General features: G+C 31.4%; 1 protein-coding gene and 1 long non-coding RNA gene across 2 annotated transcripts in view; one reads left to right on the plus strand and one right to left on the minus strand.

Moving 5' to 3' along the window:
* The window catches only part of LOC117179014, a 67,887-nt gene that overhangs the window by 24,069 nt on the left and 20,202 nt on the right, over positions 1-23,616 (plus strand). The window lies entirely within an intron of this gene.
* LOC117178778 (nuclear migration protein nudC) overlaps positions 2,484-23,616 on the minus strand; it is a 297,288-nt gene continuing 276,155 nt past the window's right edge. The window contains exons 5-7 of the mRNA XM_033370283.1: positions 9,262-9,456; positions 8,879-9,081; positions 2,484-3,295 (exon numbers count right to left, since the gene is read on the minus strand). Of these exons, the coding sequence (XP_033226174.1) occupies positions 3,244-3,295; positions 8,879-9,081; positions 9,262-9,456 (450 nt within the window). The 3' untranslated portion in view covers positions 2,484-3,243. The remainder of the gene's footprint in view (positions 3,296-8,878; positions 9,082-9,261; positions 9,457-23,616) is intronic.

Consider the following 23,616-nt stretch of genomic DNA (forward strand, 5'->3'; position numbering starts at 1 on the left):
AGATTTTTTACAATTTTGTAAAAAAAAGAAGCTTTTTATAAATTTGAAAAGGTTTCTAGAGAATAAACAATATTCTCTAGATGTGTAGGAAAATTTAAAGTTATTTTCTGGAGTATTTTAGGACAACTTTTTTTTATTTTGCAGAATTTTGTTAAAATTGTAGTTTAGAAAAAATTAACTAAATCATTAGTAGACTAAAATCATTGTAAATAAATGCAATTAATCTTAATGAATTCTCTGAATATTTGATTTTCGTCATAACTATTATAATGAAATTTAGCTTAAGATTTAAGAGGAAAAGGGAATTTTGATTGAAAAGAAATAATAAAATCGATGCACAACTTTTATTGTTAATTATAACTAGTTTTGGAAAAGAACTCGAGTTGAACTTTTCAAATAAATATTTCACAATTTTCATTGTTTATTTAACAATAGTTTTTATGGTTTAATTTTTTTCTCTTTCACTGTCGGTAATAGTTGCAACTAATTTTTAATCCTGTAGAGCTTATTTTATTCTTTAAAATATTCTCTGAAAATCTTCTCTCTAATCTTTGAATGAATAAAATATCAGAGCTACAGCATTAGAATTAAATGTGAGTTGCAAGTTTTTCTTAAAGAGGAAAAGAAAAACGTCAAACTCTAAATAATTATTGTCAAATAAGGAAAACCCGAAATATTTGTTTCAAAAGTGCACCTCGAGTTCTTTTCCACAATTAGATATAATTAGCATTAGCATATTTTTCTCGATTTTAAAAATCATTTTTAACAAGGTTAATTTTTTGAATTTGAAATAACGTATAATATTAATAAATAATAAATAATATTAATAAATAATTAATAATAATAAATAAGGAATAAATCAGGAAACAGATTGCGTTCATTAAAGCACATGATATGTTTATTAAAATATTTGAATATCCGAAATGAATTTGAATTAATGAATAAAAAATATTATAATATATAATGTATTATATGATTCAATATAAAATAATATAAAATTTAGAATATTTTTTCAGATACTTAAAAATCACACAAATAATTATATGTCTAATTTAATTGCGCATGAATAAAAATTTGTTGTGGTTAGTAGGAATGCACTGGGATTTACGTCTAAAAAAAGTGAATTAAACGATTTTCGAAAATTATTCTTAATTCAAAAAAAATCCTAACTATTATTATCTTTTACTCAGAACTATTAGGACATTATTTTTATTGAAGAAACAGTTTTGTAAACATTTTCGCTGTGCATTATTTGAATTCTAGGCCAACTGCATAGGTGGCACCGCCACAGGGCGACCGTCAACTCTTATGAGAAATATTTTCCACGGGCTTCCAGAAAAGTGGCATGGGGCTGGTGTCTCACTTTTGGCATGTTGGGATTTTCGAGTCGGTAGATTACTTGTAATTTGCGAATTAGTATTCTGCTTGAAGAACTGCAAATCCGCCCACTCGACTAAATGCAAAACAAACCTTCAGTTTGTCAATTAAAACTTTTGCCAGTAAGTGAAGCCTTTCCCGGACGCTTCGATTTTACAACTTTACAGAAAATTCAAAAAACACAAAAGTTGTAAAGTAATAAATCTGGGTTAAATGTAAAAACGGGTTTTCTTACATTTTTTAGAATTTTTGCATTTTTTCACAAATCTACCTGAGATCTTTCTGAAATAATTGATTTTGAATTCTTTATGAAATCTTTTAATTCTTTCTGAAATCTTTGCAAAATATTAAAAATCGTTGGAAAATCATTCAAATCTTCGCGAAATATTTGATAATATTTGTGAAATTATTGAAACATTCAGGAAATTGTGAGTCTTTGTGAAATATTTTTAATCTATCTGAAATCTTTGTTAAATCTTTCAAATCTTGAGAAAATTATTGGAATCTTTGCAAAATATATGAAATATCTATGCAATTATTCAAATGTTTGTGCAATCTTTGAAATAATTAACGTATTCGTGAAATCTTCGTAAAATTTTGTTTAAAGGTTTGGACATTTTAAACAAAATATTAAAAACATTGAATAAATCAATTTAATATAATTCAATATTAAAATTCTTGGAAATCTTTGTGAATTAATTTAATTATGTGAAATGTTTAGAAAAACATTGAAATCTTTCTGAAATCTCTGGAAATCTTTGCGTAATATTTGAAATATTTGATTTTTGTGAAATTATTGAAACTTTGGGAAATCATTTAAGTCTTTGTGATATCTTTTAAATCTATGCGAATTTTTGCAAAATATTTGTGAACTTTCTCTAATCTTTAGGAAATCATTCTAATTTGTGTAATCTTTCTGAAATTTTCGTAAATCTTTGTGAAATATTTTTAAAATATTTGATAATATTTGTGAAATTATTGAAATCTTTGGGAAATCATTAAAATCTTTGTAAGATCTTCTGAATCTATCCGAAATATTTTCGAAGCCTTTGAAATCTTTATGGAATCTTAGGGAAATCTTTGGGAAAATGATTTTGACACCTGTATTTATTATTATTTATTATTTACCATTTATTGTTTTTCATTATTTATGTATGTGTCGTTCAATATTATAAGTATATGCCACAGCCCACGCCTAGAAAAAAAGCATCAGCCGGTTCTGACTTCGACGTAGGTTCAAATAAAAGTTTGTAAAATTTTCCTTTCAGCTATTAAATGGTCAAAAACGTATATGTTTAATCCTGCGACACTGATTTCCACGAAATCTCGACGTTCTAGCTCATTTTTGCAAACGGATTCGTAATCTACGAAATATTAATTATGAACTTAAAAAAAAATTCTCATCATTGTAAATAATATTGTAGGTACTTTAAAAATGTAAATAAGAATATGCCCGCTTGCGATCTTGTGTTACACATAGAAATTTGTATCAGCGGTAGATTTCTTCAGACATTTAGTTTCTTGACAATTCGATTTTTATTTGTGCGGTAACGAAAATATAAAAAATGACGCCACATATAAGTACGTGTAATACGAAAAATCTTTGACAAAATTAAAACCACATATTCTAGAAAAAAAAAATTTGAATCAGTTTATGTGTCAAAAATCTGGTCTTCGAATCACCAGTAAGTCCTGCCGTCTGCCGACTATTCATTAAACTCGTGAATCGCCTCCGATGATAAGTTAGGAGTAACGGTAAAGATGCAGTGCTAATCTCGATGGATGTAACTTTATTCCCGATCTGAATTGAAGCGATGAGGGTTCCAATTGAGGAGTAGTAAAATATTTTTACATATCTACAACAAGTTAGTTGAACTTGCATTTGGAAAAGTCCATTTCAGGATGCTGCTCCATGAACCTGAAAGAATAATTCGAATTCAAGTATAAAGATGTTTTCTTACTAACCGATGAAAATAAAAATATATTTCATTTTGTGTACACTACCACCACTTAATATGTGTGTATATATTTATTGACTTTTAAAATTTGTTAATTTTTAATTGTCCATTTTCTTAATTTTGAATTGAAATTTTTATCTATCAATTAGGTTGAAAGCTATTTAAATTCCGAATAAAATGAGAACCTAGGATAAAGTCACTTTTTCAATTTTTCAAGAAGCTGCTGTACAAAAGTTCAAACTGTAAGGTTTACTTCAATTTTAAATAAAATCTGAAATAATAAAAAGCTATAAATGTTTTTGGGCTCATTTTGGGCTCAATTTATGTACGATCGCAGCAAATATTCAGCATATTTAGACCATTTTTTTCTTGCATTCACAAGAATAATTTGATGTTGGAACAAAAAAGTAGGGAAAATTGGAAGTTATCTTATTTTCAAGCAAATAATCAGAAAATATATTAAAATACATACCCTTAAAATAAGCACAAGGGCATTGAAAAATGTTTATTATTTTCTAGATTATTTCATATACTATTTAAATTTTAAAAAAACATTACGATTTTAACTATTTTTTCAATATAGTCCGATAGCTGACGACATTTTGTATGTACCATTTTCTACCAGTTAAAACTTTTCTTATCGTTTAATTTTAATTAAAAATTCACGAAAATTAAAGTGAATAATTATTTTCGCTAAAAAAATACTCGAAAATCCATTTCCCAGAAGTATTGTCTCGACGTGAGATGGCGCTACGGTCGTCCGAAATGGTACATTTTTTTCTACCGTTTAGCTGTTTGAGGACCAGTTATTTTTACTGCATAACATTTTTTAGTTCTATTATTATTATTTATTTTTTATTTATTCTATTATTTATTTATATAACACTATATATTATTTATTATTATTATATATGTTTTTCTTTTATCCATTTAGAAATTTACGCAGTTATACATTTTCTAGCTCAATATACTTTTAAAAAAGGAAGTCGATAACCATGCATTACATGGTTTGATTTTTTTCACTTCTGAAAGAATATTATAAATAATTATCATAGGCCTGTAATTATTGGCCCGTAATGAATATCCCTTGGATTAAAGATGCTCTACTATTTATATTATTCCTGTCAATGTCTCTACAAAGAAATTTCATGTCAAATTATCTACAGAAAACCCCTAATACAATTTTTCATTAATTAAAAAAACTTGAGAGATGCAAACTTGGATGAAAATATTGGCCCTTTTTCATCTTTCATAATTTTGGTGATTTTATTGATATTTTGATGTATTTGTTTTCTTCATATTATTCGTCATAAGATAAAATTTTATAAAAATGTTTGTTGACAAAAATTTTTGTAATTTATTGGATTTATTATTTTTTTCCTGATTCTAATAGCGTTTATCGTCTTTTTCAGAATCTACTGAAAAATTGAAAAAAGATTTAAAATTAACAAAATGGTTCAGTTTTTTGCCAATTTTCTTTTGTTGAACTTGTACTTCGAAAGTGAAGATATCTAGTCAGTTGGATGCTTGCTTAATAATTTATGTAGCCAGGAGAATCATTTTGTCTTACAATCGAATTTTCTACTTTTTCTTGGAAACAATGACAGATACGAAAAAATGTTAAGGTACAAATTTACCTGTCTAAACCTTGTTTTATAGCTCTTGGCCTCAAAAATAATTAGCCCGCATTATGCTGACAATATGCCTTTCTAGTACTAGCAGAAGCTTTTCAAAAATATTTGGAAGAATAAAAAAGGCGGGGTTTTCCAGAAAAAAATTTTTTTCACGTTTTTGCAATTTTAAGAAAAGAAAAACAGTTTTCTAGGAAACCCCCCACCTTCTTTATTCATCCAGATATTTTTTTAAAGTTTCTACTAATACTAGAAAGGCATCTTATCAGCATCATGCAAGCTAAACTTTTTTGGGGGCGGGAGAATTTGTTTCCCTGAAAATTTAATTTTCGAATTTTTCTCGTGAACTATAAAATATATCGCAAAAACACAACCGTTAATTTTAAACCTATTTCAGTTTTCAGGCAGATTTTGAAAGACGATGAACGCTATTCAAATGGAAAAGAAAATAATAAATATCTCGATTAGTCCAAAATGTATAGAGGTTCAAAGAAAAAGATTCGGGGTTTTTGAAAACAAAGCACAAAATTCAAATATGCATAACTTTTTAGAAATTTTTTGTTTCAAATCGAAAAAATACGTACCGCCTAATTTCCTCTAAAGTAACATATTTCGTCCCCGAGAAATTCTGCGATTTTAAGTGTAGGACCCTGTCTTTCAATACCTACGAGAACGGTTACTAGAATTTTCAAAAAAATTACTAACAGTAGATGAAATTCTTCTTATGATTTGACATGAAATTGCTCTACATATATTACGTATCCCTAGACTGATTTTTTCTCAAATAATTTTTATATGATAATTTATAATAATTTAATGAAAATAACTGCTACTCAAACAATTAGACGCCAAAGAAGTATACATCCATCCTCTAGAAGATTGCTAAATTCAGACGACAGTAACGCCATCTTGCAACCGAGCAAAGCGTCTAGCAAGTGAATTTTCGAAAGGTTTTTAGAAACTGACATTTCTGTAAGTTTTACATGAAAATTTGACAATATGAAAAGTTTCAACCAGGATAAAATGATATATGAAAAATGTTGTCAGCATTTGAATTAATAGCTTCTCCAAAAATTGACAAAATGAATTCATCCTGGATGTATTTTATTAACACTTTAAAAAGCTCTTAACCTAAGAAACCAAATTTTTAACTCAGTATTCATTAAATGAACAAACTTAAATAAACAAATTTGAAAAAATAAAAAATGGTTGTCCACATATTAAATGGCACTTTTTTTGTATCTTGTTACGAAAAGGGGCTTTACATTTGGGTTATTCCTGAATTATAATTTTCTTTTAAAAATAAAATGTACTGAGTAAACATTTAAACTAGCTATGAGGGAGGTTTGTAATTTCGTAACTTATCAAATATACTTGTTTTGACATAGTTAGATATAACCCCATAAAGTCAAACATGCAATTAAAAAAAAAAGTGTGAGTATAACTTTTTTTCTGTTAACCATATCTCAGAAAGTACGAGAGCTATGATCCTGAAATTTTTGATTAATTGTATGTAGATTTAATTGATGTCCAGATCTGACAGAAATTTAAACTTGATCGAGCCATTCGAATTTTTTTTGCGTTAACATATTCGTCAAAAAATATTTAACAGTAAACATTTTTTTCATTTCTATGGTAGCAGGAAATTTCATATCAGGCGTTTAGGCTTCTTCGAGACCCATTGATTGACTTCGGTCACCTTGAAAAAGGCAAGCAGGGTTTGCCGAATTTTTAGAATAAATAAAAGAACTTTCCGGTTTCATTTTAGGATAAACATTTTTTTGTACTTGAAGACTGAGACCTAATAATACTGCCTTACATATTTTGACGGCTGAAGAAAGGATTTGATTCTCGTCGAAGTCTGATATTTAACTATAGTATTTGATGCAATTGTTGGCGCCTTTAAGATGCGTCGACTGACCTATTGACAAACCTCCCATGACCTATCCTGAGCTGACAATAACGAAATAAAAATTTTCAAACAAATGATTCGTTTTGTTCATATCAGGAATACTTAAAAAATCTGGAATATAGCACTAATGTAAGTTAAAAAGTTGTTCATTATAACATGACACATTGATTGACATGATTTTTTTATAAGAAATTTTTTTACATATGAATACGAATAAGTACACTCTTAGTACTGCGCAGCAGTTCGCTTAATTGTATAGTGCTCTTTTAATGTTCTCTTACAGAGAAAGTAAAAATACAAAAATATGAAATGACCCATCAAAGCGCCTCAAGTCAAGGGGAATTTTTTATTCTTTCATCAAATTCCATATCTTCTAATGAACAAAATTTTACGGTAAAAACAAATTTTTTAAATATTATAAATGACCATAACACATTCAATAAGAAACGGTTTAAACTGATTCAGATTTTTGTGCATGAAAACAGTTATTAAAGTAGATGATTACTATTATCAGCTAGGAAGTTTATTCAGTATTGTAGTTTTTAAATATGTTTTCTATTGAAATTATAAAAAAAGCATCAAATTACGATTTGCATTGTGGTAAATTGTACTTACTCTGTTTGAAAAAAGCGATTCCAAGTTTGAAGGAGAAATTTATGATCATATTTTCAAAACAAATCATTATAATGTAAAAGAAAAATTTTCTATTTAATTTAAACAATTTCTTATTGAATTTTGAAAGTTCATGACTAAAATAATAAATTTCAAAAATTAGTAAATTTTATATGAAAAATGATTTGAGGAGGATTATAAACTACAATTTTCACGTCAGTCAGAAAATCCCATATGCAAGGACATTTAAATAAAAGTGTGGTCAGACACACAGTGATAAGCTTGCTTTGAAAATTTCGGTATCTTCAAATAAAAGAGCTTCGATAGATGTATTAAATTTATACATTATATGATGTAAATGAGCGTAACTAGAATGCCATCACTAGGAATAATCACCGTGAAAAAATCCATCGTACTATTGGCTAATATCGATAAAAGATAAAAAGTTGTTCAAATGTCTAAGCGAGCTGCAAAGTTGTATCAACTCTGGTGTTTATATTATGATCGCTTGTATCCTTATGAAGAATATATGATGAACCACAATATTACAAGTGATCAAAATTATACTTCATTTCAAGCTTTCTTTTTTGGCCAAAAATATGTCCATAAGTCAAATTTATTTTTTACTGACATTTTTGAATGTCAAATATTTATTTTGTCTTTTGCAGTAGAAAACTTTTTTTATATTTATGGAGTTAAGAAAAGCCATAACAGATGTTATATCCTCAAATCCCAATAAAGTCTTATTTTCATAAATAAAAAACAATCCCACTTTTAAACCTAAAAAACTTTTTAAAAAATGCTTATAATCAACGGAAAGCACGTATAAATCCTATCGAAACAATATAGGGAAATCCATTTTTTAATGAATATTAAAGGAGTTATATATCGTCAAAAGCGATTGTATCCACAAAAAATCTAGAAATTGCACCATCCCTTGCTTGGTAAATATTTGTTTAAATAGCAAATTATTTCGCATAATCGCTACCATCACATAGCAAACTAACGTCTTATTCAGGCGAACGCGGGAGCCAAGAGCTAGAATCTATCAATTCGAAAATCCCCTCTCTAGACCCCTTTTATAGAAAAGCGACAAAGAGTGAGCGAACGAGTTTGCGAACTGTGAAGAAGTCACGGAGAAACGCGCTCTGAGAAATAATGCCCCATAAATTTATGTTGTCGCTCAGGTATAAATTATCATTTTAATCGATTCTAATCTTCCTTCGAGACCCAAGAATAATATAGCGACCTCTAGCCATAAAAGTAGCCGATTTTCGTAGCTTATTAGCAACAAGATGCTCAAGATCCACTAGAATGTTGTGAGTTTAGAGAGATCGCTGATCAAACACTAGATGAAGTTTTTACGGTGATGTATTTCTTGGACTTACTTTTTAATAACATCCTGCTTTTTCTGTTCATCGGAGGTCGGTAGACCAAGTTCCTTTTGCCTTTGGTCGTACATCATTTTCTCGACAAGACCTCTTGTTTCTCCATCAAGATCGGACAGTTTACTTGGCTCAGGACTGACCTTCTTTGTACTGATTTCTGGATCACTCGTCACCACATGAGCCCACCATTGCATTTTGTTTATCTGAAAAATATTTATTTCTTCTGTATTTCGCAATTTCCCAAGGAAAATTGAGTCGCAAGTCACAATGCTATCTTTGTGTAGCTTCTTCCCATTGGATTTGATTCTTTAAGGTTAAGAATTGCTCTAGCGCGAAGAACGTCCCTGGATTCTGGAAGGTCTGGATTGCTTTAATAGACTCACCTTTTCCAGGTTGATTAGCAGCGTTTTGCCGTCCTCAATAACCCAGGTCGATTCTTCGAGTTTGACCTCGTGCGGGAAATCTCCATCGATGATCGGAGGTTGTCCTTTCACGCCGCAAGTTAGATGTTTCTTTGAAATCTGAACAGCGACGTCTCTAGGCTTTACAGTAAAACTGACATTCAAAGGCACCCTTATCTGAAAATTATAAAAATTTTAAACTGTTGTAATAATAAGCTTCAAAGTATCTTTAGGCTACATTTTACTTGCTGAATTGTGAGAGAAAATAGAATTAAACTCATTAAAGTATGTAGTAATTATTATTAATCCTACTTTGAAAATTATAGAGTTCATTTCTTAAGCGATTAATTTGCAATAATTTACTCATAATGTATCATTTCCTGATTTCGGTAGTCGTATCTCAAATTAAATACAAATTTAACCTCTAAAACATATAATACCTTGTATGGTAATTTCACCTTTGGCTTAAACTTCCGAAAAAAGTTTAACATTATATTAAAAGTATTGTTAACTGTTCCATTAATTGAATTATTTCCAAAAATTTTGTAAAGATTTACCAAAATTTCAGAAAACTGTTATTTTTACTGCATTCAATATACTGAACATTAGGGTGGAACAAAAATGTTAAAATTAATCAAATCATTTGCCCCGAAAAAAGTTGTGCTTTGGCATCTGAAAGAATTTTATTAAAATTTCCAATCGTTTAATAACTTCTGTTTAGTTTTTGAATTTCAATATTCGAAATTTTAGAAATTCAAATAATATTTCGTATGGGACAAAAAATTATGGCGAAGGTTTTGTACGTACAGTTTTTGGTAATGAAGATTGAACAATAATGACAAATTAGAAATAAAAAGAGTTTTTTGCAAGATATAAGTTTTTTAAAACATGTAAATGGACGTTTTCTTCAATTTATTTAATTTATATTTAAATATTTAAACCATTTTGTTTCTAATTTTCTATTGTTTTGACAACCACAAAATCCACCTAAAAAATTTCGCCATAATTTTTTATCAAATGCGAAATATTGTTAAACTTACAAAATTTCGAATATTTAAATTCAAAAAATGAATAGAAGTTATTAAACGATTTAATATTTTATTTCAATTCTTCCAGATGCCTAATCACAACTTTTTTCTGGAGTCACGTGATTTTATTTTATGATAAATTTAACTGGTTTTGGATATCAGACTTTTTTTCTTAGATCAAATAATTCGGCTAATTTCAGCATTTTTATTCCATCCAATCACTAAAAATGCGTCGTAAATTTGTGATACATTTTTTAAAACAAGTTGTTTACATTTATACTTTTGAAATACGTTTTTTAATCCATATTATACATCTGAATTATTGAATAGTAAACGAATATAATATTTTTTTAAACACAACAAAAAAAGTCTACAAATCTTAAGCCCTGCAGTTGGCTTAATCTTTGTTCTACTCTTTTGTACAACGTTGAATTACATCAATTCTGCGTAATAAGTTGTAAAAGGCATATCTGATGGTTTCTGTACACGCACCTTCACAGAATGGGCAAATTTGATTGAAACATAACTTGACCATTTTTAATACGACTCCAATATAACTCGTCCAACGGATTTTTATATAAAGCCATTCGTTTATTATAAAGCAATAGCTTTTTCAATGAGAAGACATTCTGCAGAAACTACCATAATTTGATGCAAGAAATGAACTTTTTCCATGCTTCACTTGTTACTGACCTGCGCTACTACAACTTGGATTAATAATATCTTCGACCTTGAAAGATACCTTGTTCTGGTGTCGAGTCGTTGCAAAATTATTTCTTTAGAATAAAAATAATGCGGTATGAGGTACACGGAACAAAGAAAGCACTGCACTTCTGACTTCCCTGACGATCAAGTTCATTTATGTTTGTTTCATAATCGGGCGTGCGACCTGCTTCACTTTTTGTTTTAGGATCTGGTGTGGGGCAAGGTTGTAGGAAATATTATTAAATTGGTATAAATAGAATTCTTCAATGATGTAATCAATAAGATGAAAATAGGGATAGAAGACATGGCGTTCTTAGCCAGAAGATTAAAGGCCATACAATCAAAGGGAAAGTGGTAAAAACGAAAAATTAACATATTAAAATTTTGGAGACTTAACAAATAAAATACAATGTACTTTTTTAATCTTGACAGGATTCTTGATCTATTAAAAAAAACCACAAAATGTATACACTAGAACCTGGAATAAAGGACGATTTTGGGCATGGCCTAAATTGGCTATGATCTTAAGTTCAGGGAATTCAAATGTAAACAGCTAGGGCCGTGCGAGTCATTTCCAACTAGAATACATAATATTAGGCAACAGACCGCGCGGTCCTCTCTCACCGTGAAACTCTGGGGGCATCAGTTATAGGATATCGTAAATCCAAGGTTTCAAATTCTAGGTTCCATTGTATATACACATTTCGAAAAATTAAAAAATGATGGCAGTTTATCTGATAACACATTTTTGCTACACATTTTTGCATACTAAACAAATTTACTGGTCAAAGAATACAAAATGCTAATGTTCATAACTGCTTACAAAAGGGATAACTGTGAAGAGAACAAAGTTGCTTGAAATTAAAATCTCTACAACAAGTCTTTTCCATTTTTTTCTTTATGTGCATGGGATCGATTTGAATATTTACTTATTAAATCATGGCTGGACTGACGTTTAACAAAGTCATAATTTTTTATGACAACTGAGAAGATTTGACCCAAGATTATATTTTGTATATACTTTAATACATTAATTCATCACTCAATGTCATATATAAAAAAAACGATAAAGACTTCTGGTACAAATTGCAATTCCAAAAAACTTTGTTCTCTTCACATTTATCCCTGTTGTTAGCAGTTTTCCAAATCTTTTTAACATTTTGTATTTTATGACAAATAAAACTTTTAATATTAAAAAAGTGTTGGTGGAAAAAATAATTTTTGGAATATGAAATGCATATTATCAACAATTTCCCGCATGTGATTTTACGAGGACAGATCGCCTCGACAAATATAGAATTAGATCGAAAACAAGAGCTGAAGTAAGACATCCTTCTTTTAATCTCTACCGTTGGACTAAAATATTTCTTGCGAAAACCAGATATTTTCGGGGACATTGGAAAATTAAAATTTAGAAACCTGAACGCACACTTTTTTCTCTTAAATTTGACCAAAATACTTTACAAACACAAAAGGACAATGAAATCCCGTTATGCTCAAAACAGAAATTATTGACACAGCGCCATCCTGACTGAAGTGACAAGAGAACGAAAAAAAATATTCATTTAGCAGAAAAAAACTCATTAATTCGCATTTGGTATACCATCTCAATAATACTTAAACTTACAAGAGTCATCTTAAGGAATATTTTTACTAGCAGGAAAATGTATTTAGAAAATGTACTTAATCATATTGAAGTGTGTAAAGATATATGTGCTAAGAAACGGTAAAAAAACACAGTGAACTTTAACCACTTTCAATGAAAAAGTCTTGTGTCACTGTGTGTAAAAAATCAGACGAAATATGAAAATTTAAATGAACTAACTCACAATTCCTGACATTTGACGAAAAATTACTTTGCAGAAAAAAATAAATGGGGTATTATTCCAAACTTGCATATCGCATTTTAAACTTCCCATTTTATTCAAGTAAATAGGGAACACTGCGCTATGCTTTTAAAAGGTGGTTGAAACCTGATGTCCGTCTACTGTCTGTTGAAAAAATATAGATACCTCAATTTTTGTTATGAACCAAATTTCACCGTTTAGACTTTAGCCCCACGGCACCCAGGATTAAATATAAAAAATTGAAGACCTTCCATAAAGATATAATCTTTGGTGCATAAGGCAGCGGTACATTAAAGGAGATTTACTAGAACAACTATTCAGTCAGTCAATTAAAAAATTTTAATTAAAATTTTTTTAAAATTAATTTAAGGCCATGTAACGAGAGGATCATGTGACCAAAGCTGAACCTCAATTTTTCTTTCGCAACTTACGTCTAAATGAAATGAGGTACCGCTCTGAGAGTTTGAGAAATAAAAGAGGAGGCAGTAAAGTGTATGTCTCTGCTTTTTTCCAGTACAAATAAAAAAAAAAGAAATTTTTGAAGAAAATGAAAATGGAAGCTATATCGGTATTTTTCTTTCTCAACTTAAGCTTACTCTCTAAATCTGAAACAGTGAAATTCGACTGATTGTCAGTGAAATTTCACCGATTCAAATAGTCAGAAATGGGTCAATGACAATCAGTAAAAGGTTACTTATTGATTCAGTGAAATAACAACTTTTGAGGGTTGGCAGCACTGCACCATATTTAGCAATTATAATAAAATAATATTTTAGTAGATTCAATTAAAGAATCATAGTAAAAACTTAAAACCCTTAAATATAATCAAATATTAAAAAAGGTGAAAAGTTCCGATACTTTTAAATGACAAAAAACCTCACATATTACATTCATTTCAAGTTTGCACTATCATGTACAAACCCATTAAGTAAGTACTTACTATACGAGTTAGAGTATATATATCCTGCAGTTAATTCAGCAGACTTACAGCCCGAAAATAAAAAAATTTATTTCACTAAGGCATTCTTCTGGCTACTTAAGTAAAAGAGTAACAACAACGCTTAACTTAAAAATTTAGAGGTTATGCTTTACATGATTTACTCTGGTTTTACTGAACTGATTAGTAAATAAGTCCGAAAGTCTATCAGTCAACAGGCGTTATACCTCTTATATTTTTGAAAACTATTTACCGTTGCAAAAAAAAAACTATTGCGATTATACCGCGACCTTCTATAGTGAATTTTAACTTAGAATCCGAATTTCAACAATTTAAAAGTTGATTTTGCTGTTTTTCCGAGTTTTTTAAAAAGGAACCGAATGGAGACCCAATGGGGTCTTTACGGGAACTTAGTAGAGGCTCCATTCGGTTCCTTCGGTCCGCCAGGGATTTCAATTAGTGATTTTTTCACTGATTCATATTTAGAGAGCACACGGAATGAGATATCGTGTTAAAAACTTGGGACGCTAAATAGAAGAAAGAAGGAATTTTTCTCTGGTCCTAAATAATTAGAATTATGAAAAAATTTTGTTTTTAATTACTATTTTGGAGAAATAACGACCTCCTGTAAAATCCTGCAAGGAATTTTCAATATTGTCAATTGGCTAGTTATGAGATTTATATTGATCAAAGTGGGGTAAAAAAACAAAAATCGCACACGAACATTGTGCACAAATCATGAAAAAACTAATGCTGGCACTTGAAATGCAAATAAACAAATTTGGTCTGACATACATATCAGCAGTGTCAGAGCAGCACTATCGCAGCGAGCAGACAACTTCAAAGTTCAAACTTCTACGTGTCTGTGGGTAATAAAGATTGCATGATTACTGACAGAGAAAGAGTGAAATGAAACTTCTGCCGTAAAGCCTAAATGCGTCGGTCGATATTTATTACTTTCATAAATAAATTTTTTTCTTCCCCTAACTCTGTGCCTGGTTACAAGACGGTCCTTTCATATTAATCAGTATTATCCGACAAATTTTTCTGCGTTATTTAAACTTTTATTTTTCAATATAGGTGAAAAAACATTGATATCAGGACTGCCTTGATCAGCTGATACACTCGTTACATGGCCTTAATTTTTTTTTTAAATCGTTTGATATAACAGACAAGTCTTTATATTAAAAGACGAATATAAAAAGCGAAAAGTTTGAACTAAAGATTGTACATAAAGAAAACTGGATAGTATGAGTTAATATTTCGATACCTAACTATATGCAAGAAATCTCAATATTAAGAGGTTTATTTCAATGTTAAAATTTAACCCTAGAATGCACACTTTTGCAAATAATTAAACTATTCACGAAAAAAAAGTTTGAAATATCCTGAGGCCGTAAATTCAGTTACGGTTTCGGCAAGGCATGCACTTCGAACGGCAGTGATACGAACGAGTGGACACTGAGAAAAAATATTACTTGATTCATAGAAATTTAGTACTGTATACATCCAATGAAATATTTCTTTGATCCAAAGAAATTTTGCTTATAATAAAAGTGGCATTTTTATTCAAAAAACATTATTTCTTCGATATAAGAACAATTGTCTTCGATGAAAACAATATTTGATTGGACGTATTCAGTGCCACACTTCTTTGAATTAAATCATCTTTTTTCTCAGTGGAGGGGTCTCTCAGACTCAGATGTGGCATTTGGCGTTAGTTTGTGGAATGTTAAGTAGATTTTTTACTCAAGTCGTTCTACGGTAAATTAAGTGCGTTGAACTTAGTGTAAACTATGCTGCGTTGCGCTCCAGGCAATTAATTTTCAGTTTTATCCTAATTTTTTGAAATAAAATGATATAAATATAATAATCTAATATATAATAATGTATTATAAATATTTTTAAGTAATTGCGATAAAAAAGCTTTCCTATATGGAAGCGAATTAACTACAATGTTTTGTCTGAGCCTTTTATTTAATACTTTAATATTTCGGAAGTATAAAATTAATTAAGTTTGTTGCTTAAAATAATTATACTTTTTTCATCAGATCCAAATAGAATATTTTTTTCCTTAGAGCATATCTTGTCTTTACTTAGAAAACACCAGTTATTTCTTTCTTGTATTTCATGTTTATAAATTTATTTGAAAATTCATAACCTCTAATTTTTATGTTTTTAAGGAAAAAGTCTTAATTTAAAGACTTCTAATTTTTAAACTTAACAAAAAAATGATGTTTTACTTTTATTTTCGTGTTCCTTGATGTTATCAGTTTTTTAATTCCTTATTTACATTACTTAAAATCCGAGTTTTATACTTTAAGGCGTTGAAATATAGCGTGGGTCTCACAGACCCAATTGTGGCTTTATCCGGGTCACTTTAAGAGGTATGCCGTTCTAGGGTTAATATTCAATATCATTACTTTGACATCTGGATTAATATCAGTTGAATGTTATAAATTGATCCTGCCTAATAAGTAGTGCCTGTAATATATAGTTTATGAGAGAACATGTTTCGGATGTTTGCTAATGGGCAATTATTTTGTATAAAGAAGCACGGTAAACAAAAAAGATTAATTTTGTTGCGGAGAGTTTTGCTCCAACAATCATATATGACTCTCGAGATCATAATTGAGATAACATTGGGATGAATTTTGGGGCATTTGTCAGAACTAAACATAATAGCCGCCAATTTCTGGCGCCGAAGCCATAAGGACATAATCTAAAAATTGTATCTAAACGCACGCAAGTGACAACTACAATTAACAGGTGACAATTTTTAATGTCAGATTTTCAAGGACACTGTACAATCAGAAACCATAACAAGCTTGCATATGAGCTAAGATACTCTGAGGACGTCAGCCATCTTAGTTTGACTTCATACATGATCCCGAATCAGATCATTATGGTCTCAATAGTCGATCATTCATTCCAGGCGATCAAAATGCTCTTGATTTCGGTATCATTGTTGTTGCATAAAAAATGATATTGATTTCGGTATCATTTTGAACATTTTTTTTACTGTGAGTAGGCATACCCGAATTTTCAAAAATGGTAGGCAACGGATACCATATCTGGCTTAAAAATGGAGATTTTCGTCAAAGAAATGAAGTGCTTGTCACGTCACCGAAATCCCTGATGGTTTATGAAGCGTGGAAACAATTGAGCAATCGAAAAGCCGTGAGAATTCCGGCAAACGTTAAAGAGCATCTGCTAGGCGATCTTGGGCTTTCAGTCCGGCGCGACGCCGCGCCGGTGCGAAGTGCACCGTTGCGTGGAAACGGATCATGGCTACTAACTTTAAACCAGCGTTAAAAAAGTGGAATATCATTATCATTAAGAAGATACCTATTCTACTTATACTCTTTACTTGTGGGGTCATTGTCACGCTGTGTTGGCCAAGTTAAATACTTTTTTTTTTAATAACACGTTAAAGGTGTAAGTTACTAAGAAACAAACGTTTAGAATATACTTAACGCAAACATCTTATAATGGTTTTTACTTTAAATCAGGAACAATATTTCTTATTGATCTTTCTTCAGAGTATTCGAACCTTCCTACAATTTTCATCTCCTGGGAGCCATCACGACGCCGATGAGACTGAAAACCATCTCCGTAGAAGCAACACTAGGAAGAGTCTTGTTGTGGGGTTAAAACAGTTTCTTTATGTTTGGAAACAGTTACAAAATATTCAAAGACTCAGAGATTAAATTACACATTCTTTTAATTTTATGCAGCGTGCCATTTTTAAAACGTCCAGTCGGCTTACCACAACAAATCACACATAAGAAGGAGATATTTACAAGTTACTCAAGTTTCTTGTCTAAAAAAGGAACCAAGTTCCTAAAAAGTTACAAAGAACGTAACTTTTCCCGTAACGAGTTAATATCCAACACTGTTGCCGCATAGATAATTCACATCATCTTATATCATCACTCGGCGCAAAGGCATTAAAAACGGCCAAACTAATAAACAATGTAAAAAAAAAATTGTGTGTCGTGTCAACCAGCCTTTTTCGACAGGTACTGAAAACATCACACGCGTCTTATAAAAGGCCTTATTTCTCCCATTAAAGCCAGAAGATAATACTATACTTCTAGTTTTTATTCGTTTAATTGGAAATAGAAAAGTGAACCTAAACACCAATGACACTTGAGTAACTTTTTCCTTAAGACAGCATTATAACTGATTTAAGAATTAATTCTTTCACTTTCATTACAAAAAATTGTTTTCATTCATGGTTAAAGAAACTCTGGTAAGGAAATAAATAAAATATAATAAAATGGGATGCCTTAATTAGATTACATCTACTGCACTCGATGGTTTATGCCATTTTAACTTGGCGCTCGATAGTTATGTGCATATAAGTGTCATCCGCGAATACAAAGTGAGTGTTGCGACACTCGTCCTCCATACGGGAAGAGACGAATCATGTACGAAGGATGAGTCATAAGTACAGAGAAGTCAAGTTCTACCTGCTATCAAGCGAGAATGTTGGTATGAAACCCTCTTCATAGTATGAATGAGCAACTGCGATTGTCCTGCAAAAAAGTTTCAATAGAAATCGATTGACTGCAATTACGGCATAAAATCGACAATTTTAGTGAACAAAAATCAATTCGACAATAGTGAATTATATTCAATCTTGAATTGGTGAATTTCAATTACATAGTTCTTCTGTGAATTGAGTTAAATCTCTGCAATTGCAGTGAATTGCATACATGCAATAAAACTAGTATACGCTCTATTGCAGTAAATGGTTTGGTAAGAGAATAGAAGGAAAATAGCCGTTCCGTATGGTTGTAGCGCAGCGAGTAATACAATATGGTTAAAATAACCATAATTATGCGTGTACCGTCAAATTATTTCTTTCAGTGTATATGATCAAGTAAAAGGTAATGACAGTAACCAAAAAAAGAGTCATATACAACCTTTTTAAGTTAAAATTTGAATTGCAGCATTTCGTTTAAATCACATTTTTTAAACCTAATGTATATAAACATATTTTGAATCTATTTCTTATATTTATATATGCAATGTCAAAAAGGTATGAAAAATCTTCTGAAAGAAGTGTTCTAGTCTACAAGTATTCATTTTTAAAATTGGCTGCGTCAGATTATGATTACGATAATGATTTTAAAGAAATGTTGAAATTTAGCTTCTAACTTGCGACTTTTTTTAAGTAGCTCTTTCATGACACAAATTCAGGTGCAGTATTGAGTTAAAACGGTTTTGTTGTTTAAGAAATTTCAGAAGGTAATTTAGGACATATTGAACAGCTACACGATATTCCTTTCTTGCATTACGTACATGACGTGCATTCAGTTGTTAAATTCGATATGCCTTATCGAGGGACGATGTTTGTATAATATTTCTGGTCGGTTTAAAAATACTCTTTGCCAAATGACCGTGAACCGACTCCCACGCCCACATGGCGCTGGAGCCAATTTATTTGTAGCTTTGTTGAAATCCTTGGTGGACAGGATCATTCTGTAGATACCCGATTGTGCAATGGAATACTTCCTTGGTTATACCAGCAACACTGTGTGGTGAGTGGAAAAAATAGCAAGAGACTACTTTTCTGAAGTACTTGTTCAGAGTCTCTCCCAGGAAGAATTTATACTGTTTTTTCCTATTCTCTACATTCTGCTCTTACTGGATACCAATGAAAAGCAAGTTTGCAGATAGACAGCAAGAAGACTGCTCGCTTCTTATGTTAATTTTAGGTACTTGCAATTCAAGTCAGAAGTTCCAGTTGGATACAAATGAATAAAACGTTCGGCGGGATAAATCTTGTGAAGTGCAACAAATGTACATTCAGGTAAAATCCTATTACAGTCATTTTTTGAAAATGTTTCATGGAAAAAAAGGTGATTGACTTACCAAATGTTTTGCTTAACCTATGAAAACCGATTCATAAACATGGAATCACGTGAAACTAAGAAAAACACCCAGGCAAGAAATGTCGAAATTTGATGCTCACAAGATATGCAAATAGGTTTTTTTAGAATTTAGTTGTTATCACGTGACATGAAAGTTGAGAAGAACTTTAAAGTTACAAAAAAATGTTTTACGATACAAAATAAGTGTTTGTGAAAAAGTGACAGTATGTCACCATGTTAACGTTTACTTACAGAAGTGTATGAAATTATAATTTTAGAACCTATTAGATCCAAGCATTGAAACCGTGGTATGTGATTTTAGACTCAATCCTATTGATATTTTATAAAAAACGTTTCTTCGCGTGAGTAACAATAGATGCACTTACTAAAAGATAGTTCGAAAATTTCTCTTGGCTGTCTCAATATAAAAACACCTTACATTTTACTTCAGTTATTTCCTGATCAAAGAGTGAAGTCATCTGTTGTAGAGTTGAGATAGAAACTCTTAACCATATAACCCTTCAGCACTTCTTTTAGTGTTGATTGAAGATATAGTTTTATTTACTGCTTTCGCAGAAATAATTAACACTTAAAATGAAATTACAGTCCAACTCCGATAAGTGCACACTCCCCTTAGAACGCCATGACGCGTACGGCACGCACACTAATTGGGGTTCTCCATATACGTGTGCAATTTTGCTCATGATTGGCGGCCATGATTTACGCATGCGCGCATCTAACATCGTGCTACTAGAGCAGTGGTCGGCAGGCTACTACTATTTGTAATTTTGCTATCAGTGGCTTAAAGTAATATATTTGGAATCTACGAATTGTTCCGATTCCAAAGACATGTAATTTATCTATAAAAGTTGAAAATTTGAGAAGTATTTAGTATTAAATTGACTGTCAATGTGATGTTTCATGATTATAAACGCTTTCAAATTTTTAACTTTTCTAGGCAAGCAATATATCATTGGAATCAGAAAAATTCGTATATGCTGATAATGCTATTTTCAAATCGCTAATTGAAAAATTTAAAGTTTTAAAATTTCCTTACTTTGACATGTCTGTGGACAAAAGACCCTTGCTGGAGTAAGCTCACTCACACTAAGGTACATAAATAGACCAAAAAGTAGTAGAAAAAATTAAGTCGGGTGGAGCCTGACCATATCTGAAAATTAAGTAAAAAGTTTGCCGACCACTGTACTAGAGGGGACATCCGATAAGTCCGCAATTCCTGGAATTTTCCGCCCCTACAGCCCCGAAGTTGGAAAGATATCGGAGTTGGACTGTAGTACTACATACACATTTTATGTTGCGCTGGTCATGAAAATTTTTTACAAGAATCAAACCTTGAAACGTTACAAATAAAGCTGGTTACGAGAATAAAATTAAATCCGGGATTGAATCCCTGCAGTGATGACTTTCCATTTCCAAATACAGTGAAACCTGGATTTAGTGATCCTCGATTGAGCTTTTCTGAGAATTGATGCCGCGGGGATGAGTGCGAAGAGCTGTAGGAGGATTTATGGTGCTCATTCAGGCGTGGCAAAACAAAAGCGTTGCGGTATAGTCCAGTCATCTAGTACTTTTACATGGCAATTTCTGGGGCAGTCTTATTTTCTCTTAAGTACACCAAACTCTCGCTTTCAGTCATAGGTTAATTGTAACGTTCAAGGTCATTTAGAGGTTATTTGAAATTAACAAAGTTTTCCAAGAGGTCGGTGTAATTCCTGAAGTAAAATTCAACGAGAAATTCATCGGTGAGCCCTGTATTGATCTTGGTTACAGCGTTTTGAATATTGTAAAATCATAAGGAAATTTTTCATTAAAAGTTCCAGGTGTTCTGTCGAGAGTTCTGTTCCTCCCCGAAGAGTTATACAGTCCTATACCGTTTTTCGATACCTAAGTCAATACCTTAGGTGATACCAGAAGTCCTATACCGGTTTTCCATACGAATATTATGAATCGAAACTAAATTTACGTATTACGAGTAGATAATTACTATCTTTCGCTAAAAAATTATTATGGCGCAAGCTAAACTTTCGGAACGAGAGAGGGTATCTGTATTAATGATGAGTGGTTGAGGAGATCGAGTTCGATCTTATAATCAAGTTCGTTTGCTTTTTAATCACACTTTTCGTAATGGAGAAGGGTTAAATCCTGTCTCAAAATCAACAGTGCGAAATATTTTAAAAAGCATTAATTTCCATCCTTACAAAGTTCATCTGGTACAAGAGCTCAATGAAGACGATCCTGATCGTCGGGTTGAATTTTGTGAAATTATGATGGACAGAATCGATAGAGACCCTCTTTTCTTGTACAATACAGTATTTTCAGATGAATCTACTTTCACCTTAAAAGGTGAAGTCAACAGGCAAAATTGTTGATATTGGTTCGACACAAATCCTGATTGGATGTTGGAGAGTCATACACAATATCCACAAAAGATTAATGTTTGGGCTGGTATTTTGAATGATAAATTGATAGGCCCTTTCTTCACCGATGGTAATCTCAATGCCCGTGCATATGAAGAGCTTCTCAGAAACTAAATTGTGCCCAGAATAAGGGAGATTACAGCTGATAATTTTCGAAATATTTGGTTCTAGCAAAACGGAGCAGCGGCTAATTACGGTAGGAAGGTTCGAGCATATTTGCATACTCAGTTCCCTCACAGGTGGATTGGAAGAAGGGGTAAAATCGAGATGCCTGCTAGATCTCCTGATCTGACGCCTCTCGACTATTTTCTTTGGGGTTATTTAAAGAGCAAAGTATACTCAACGCAACCGCAAAGCTTAGAGGCGTGAGAGGCAAGAGGACTCACGCTAATCAAGCACCCCAAAGAGAACAGAATTTACTACGTCCACGTCATTGTTCCTGGGTAATGCTAAACGTAAACTGCTTGGAAAAAACCTTGAAAAAACCTTAAAGATCATCACCAAGCTCTTGGAAAACTTTGTTAATTTCAAATAACCTCCAACTGACCTTGCACGTTACAATTGACCTATGACTTGGGTACATACGTGAACGTAGAATTTTACGCTCTATCGATTAAAGATGTAAAAAAGGGGGGTTCCGTTTAAAAAAACAAAGTTAACCTTCAATAAGTCATGAGGGTCAACTTCAAGGTCAAAATGAAGGTCACCATTGAATTCCTCGTTGAAATTTACTTCAGGAATGACCTTCACTTTTTTGAAAAATATTTTACCTGAGGAAATATCCAACCGTTCCGGGACTTTTTAGACACCCTGTTTAGCTACATATATAATGTCGCAACCGCTCCGCTCTCCTGAGAAACTGCGTGAGCCAGCAGTTCTAGGAAGGCTGAGAACGGAGTGACTGAAAGCAACAGTTTGGTGTACTTCATTTGGGGGTGCATAATATGGGGTCAGGTTCTGTGAACAGGATTTCGTCCCGGAACACGAAAATTTTGTTGGGAAAAGATGCAATATATGATATTCTATTGGACTGGTGCTTTCCTGCGCAATTAAGAGGTAAAAATGTTCTTAAGAAAATTAAAGTGTATGAAATTCTGCGTAAGACTACAAAAAAAACTTTGTTCAATCACCAATAGTCTCGGAGTTAAGGCCTTTAAAAAAACCAGATTTTTTGCCAAAAATCACATGTTTTTCTTTGTTTCTCTGTGGCTCAGATCCTGATGGCCAGATCTAAAAATGGTTAACAGAAGAATTATAATAGATGGAAATACCTGTAATTAAAAAAAAATACATTATCCTAGGTATAAAAGATCGCGAGTTAGCTCCCGCTAAAGGTGACCCATTTCCACATGAATTTTCAGGTAAATTCCCACAGTTCATTTTTTTGTAAATAGCTCGTTTTGGAGTTGTCACAGAGGAAAGTTCCTAGAAAATGAATACAAGAGGAATTAATTTTGCGTAATTAAAAAAAATGTCCCTACCCCCAATAGGTCTTATATT

The sequence above is a fragment of the Belonocnema kinseyi genome, chromosome 1 (assembly GCF_010883055.1).
Source record: "Belonocnema kinseyi isolate 2016_QV_RU_SX_M_011 chromosome 1, B_treatae_v1, whole genome shotgun sequence".
In the NCBI taxonomy this organism is placed as follows: Eukaryota; Metazoa; Arthropoda; class Insecta; order Hymenoptera; family Cynipidae; genus Belonocnema; species Belonocnema kinseyi.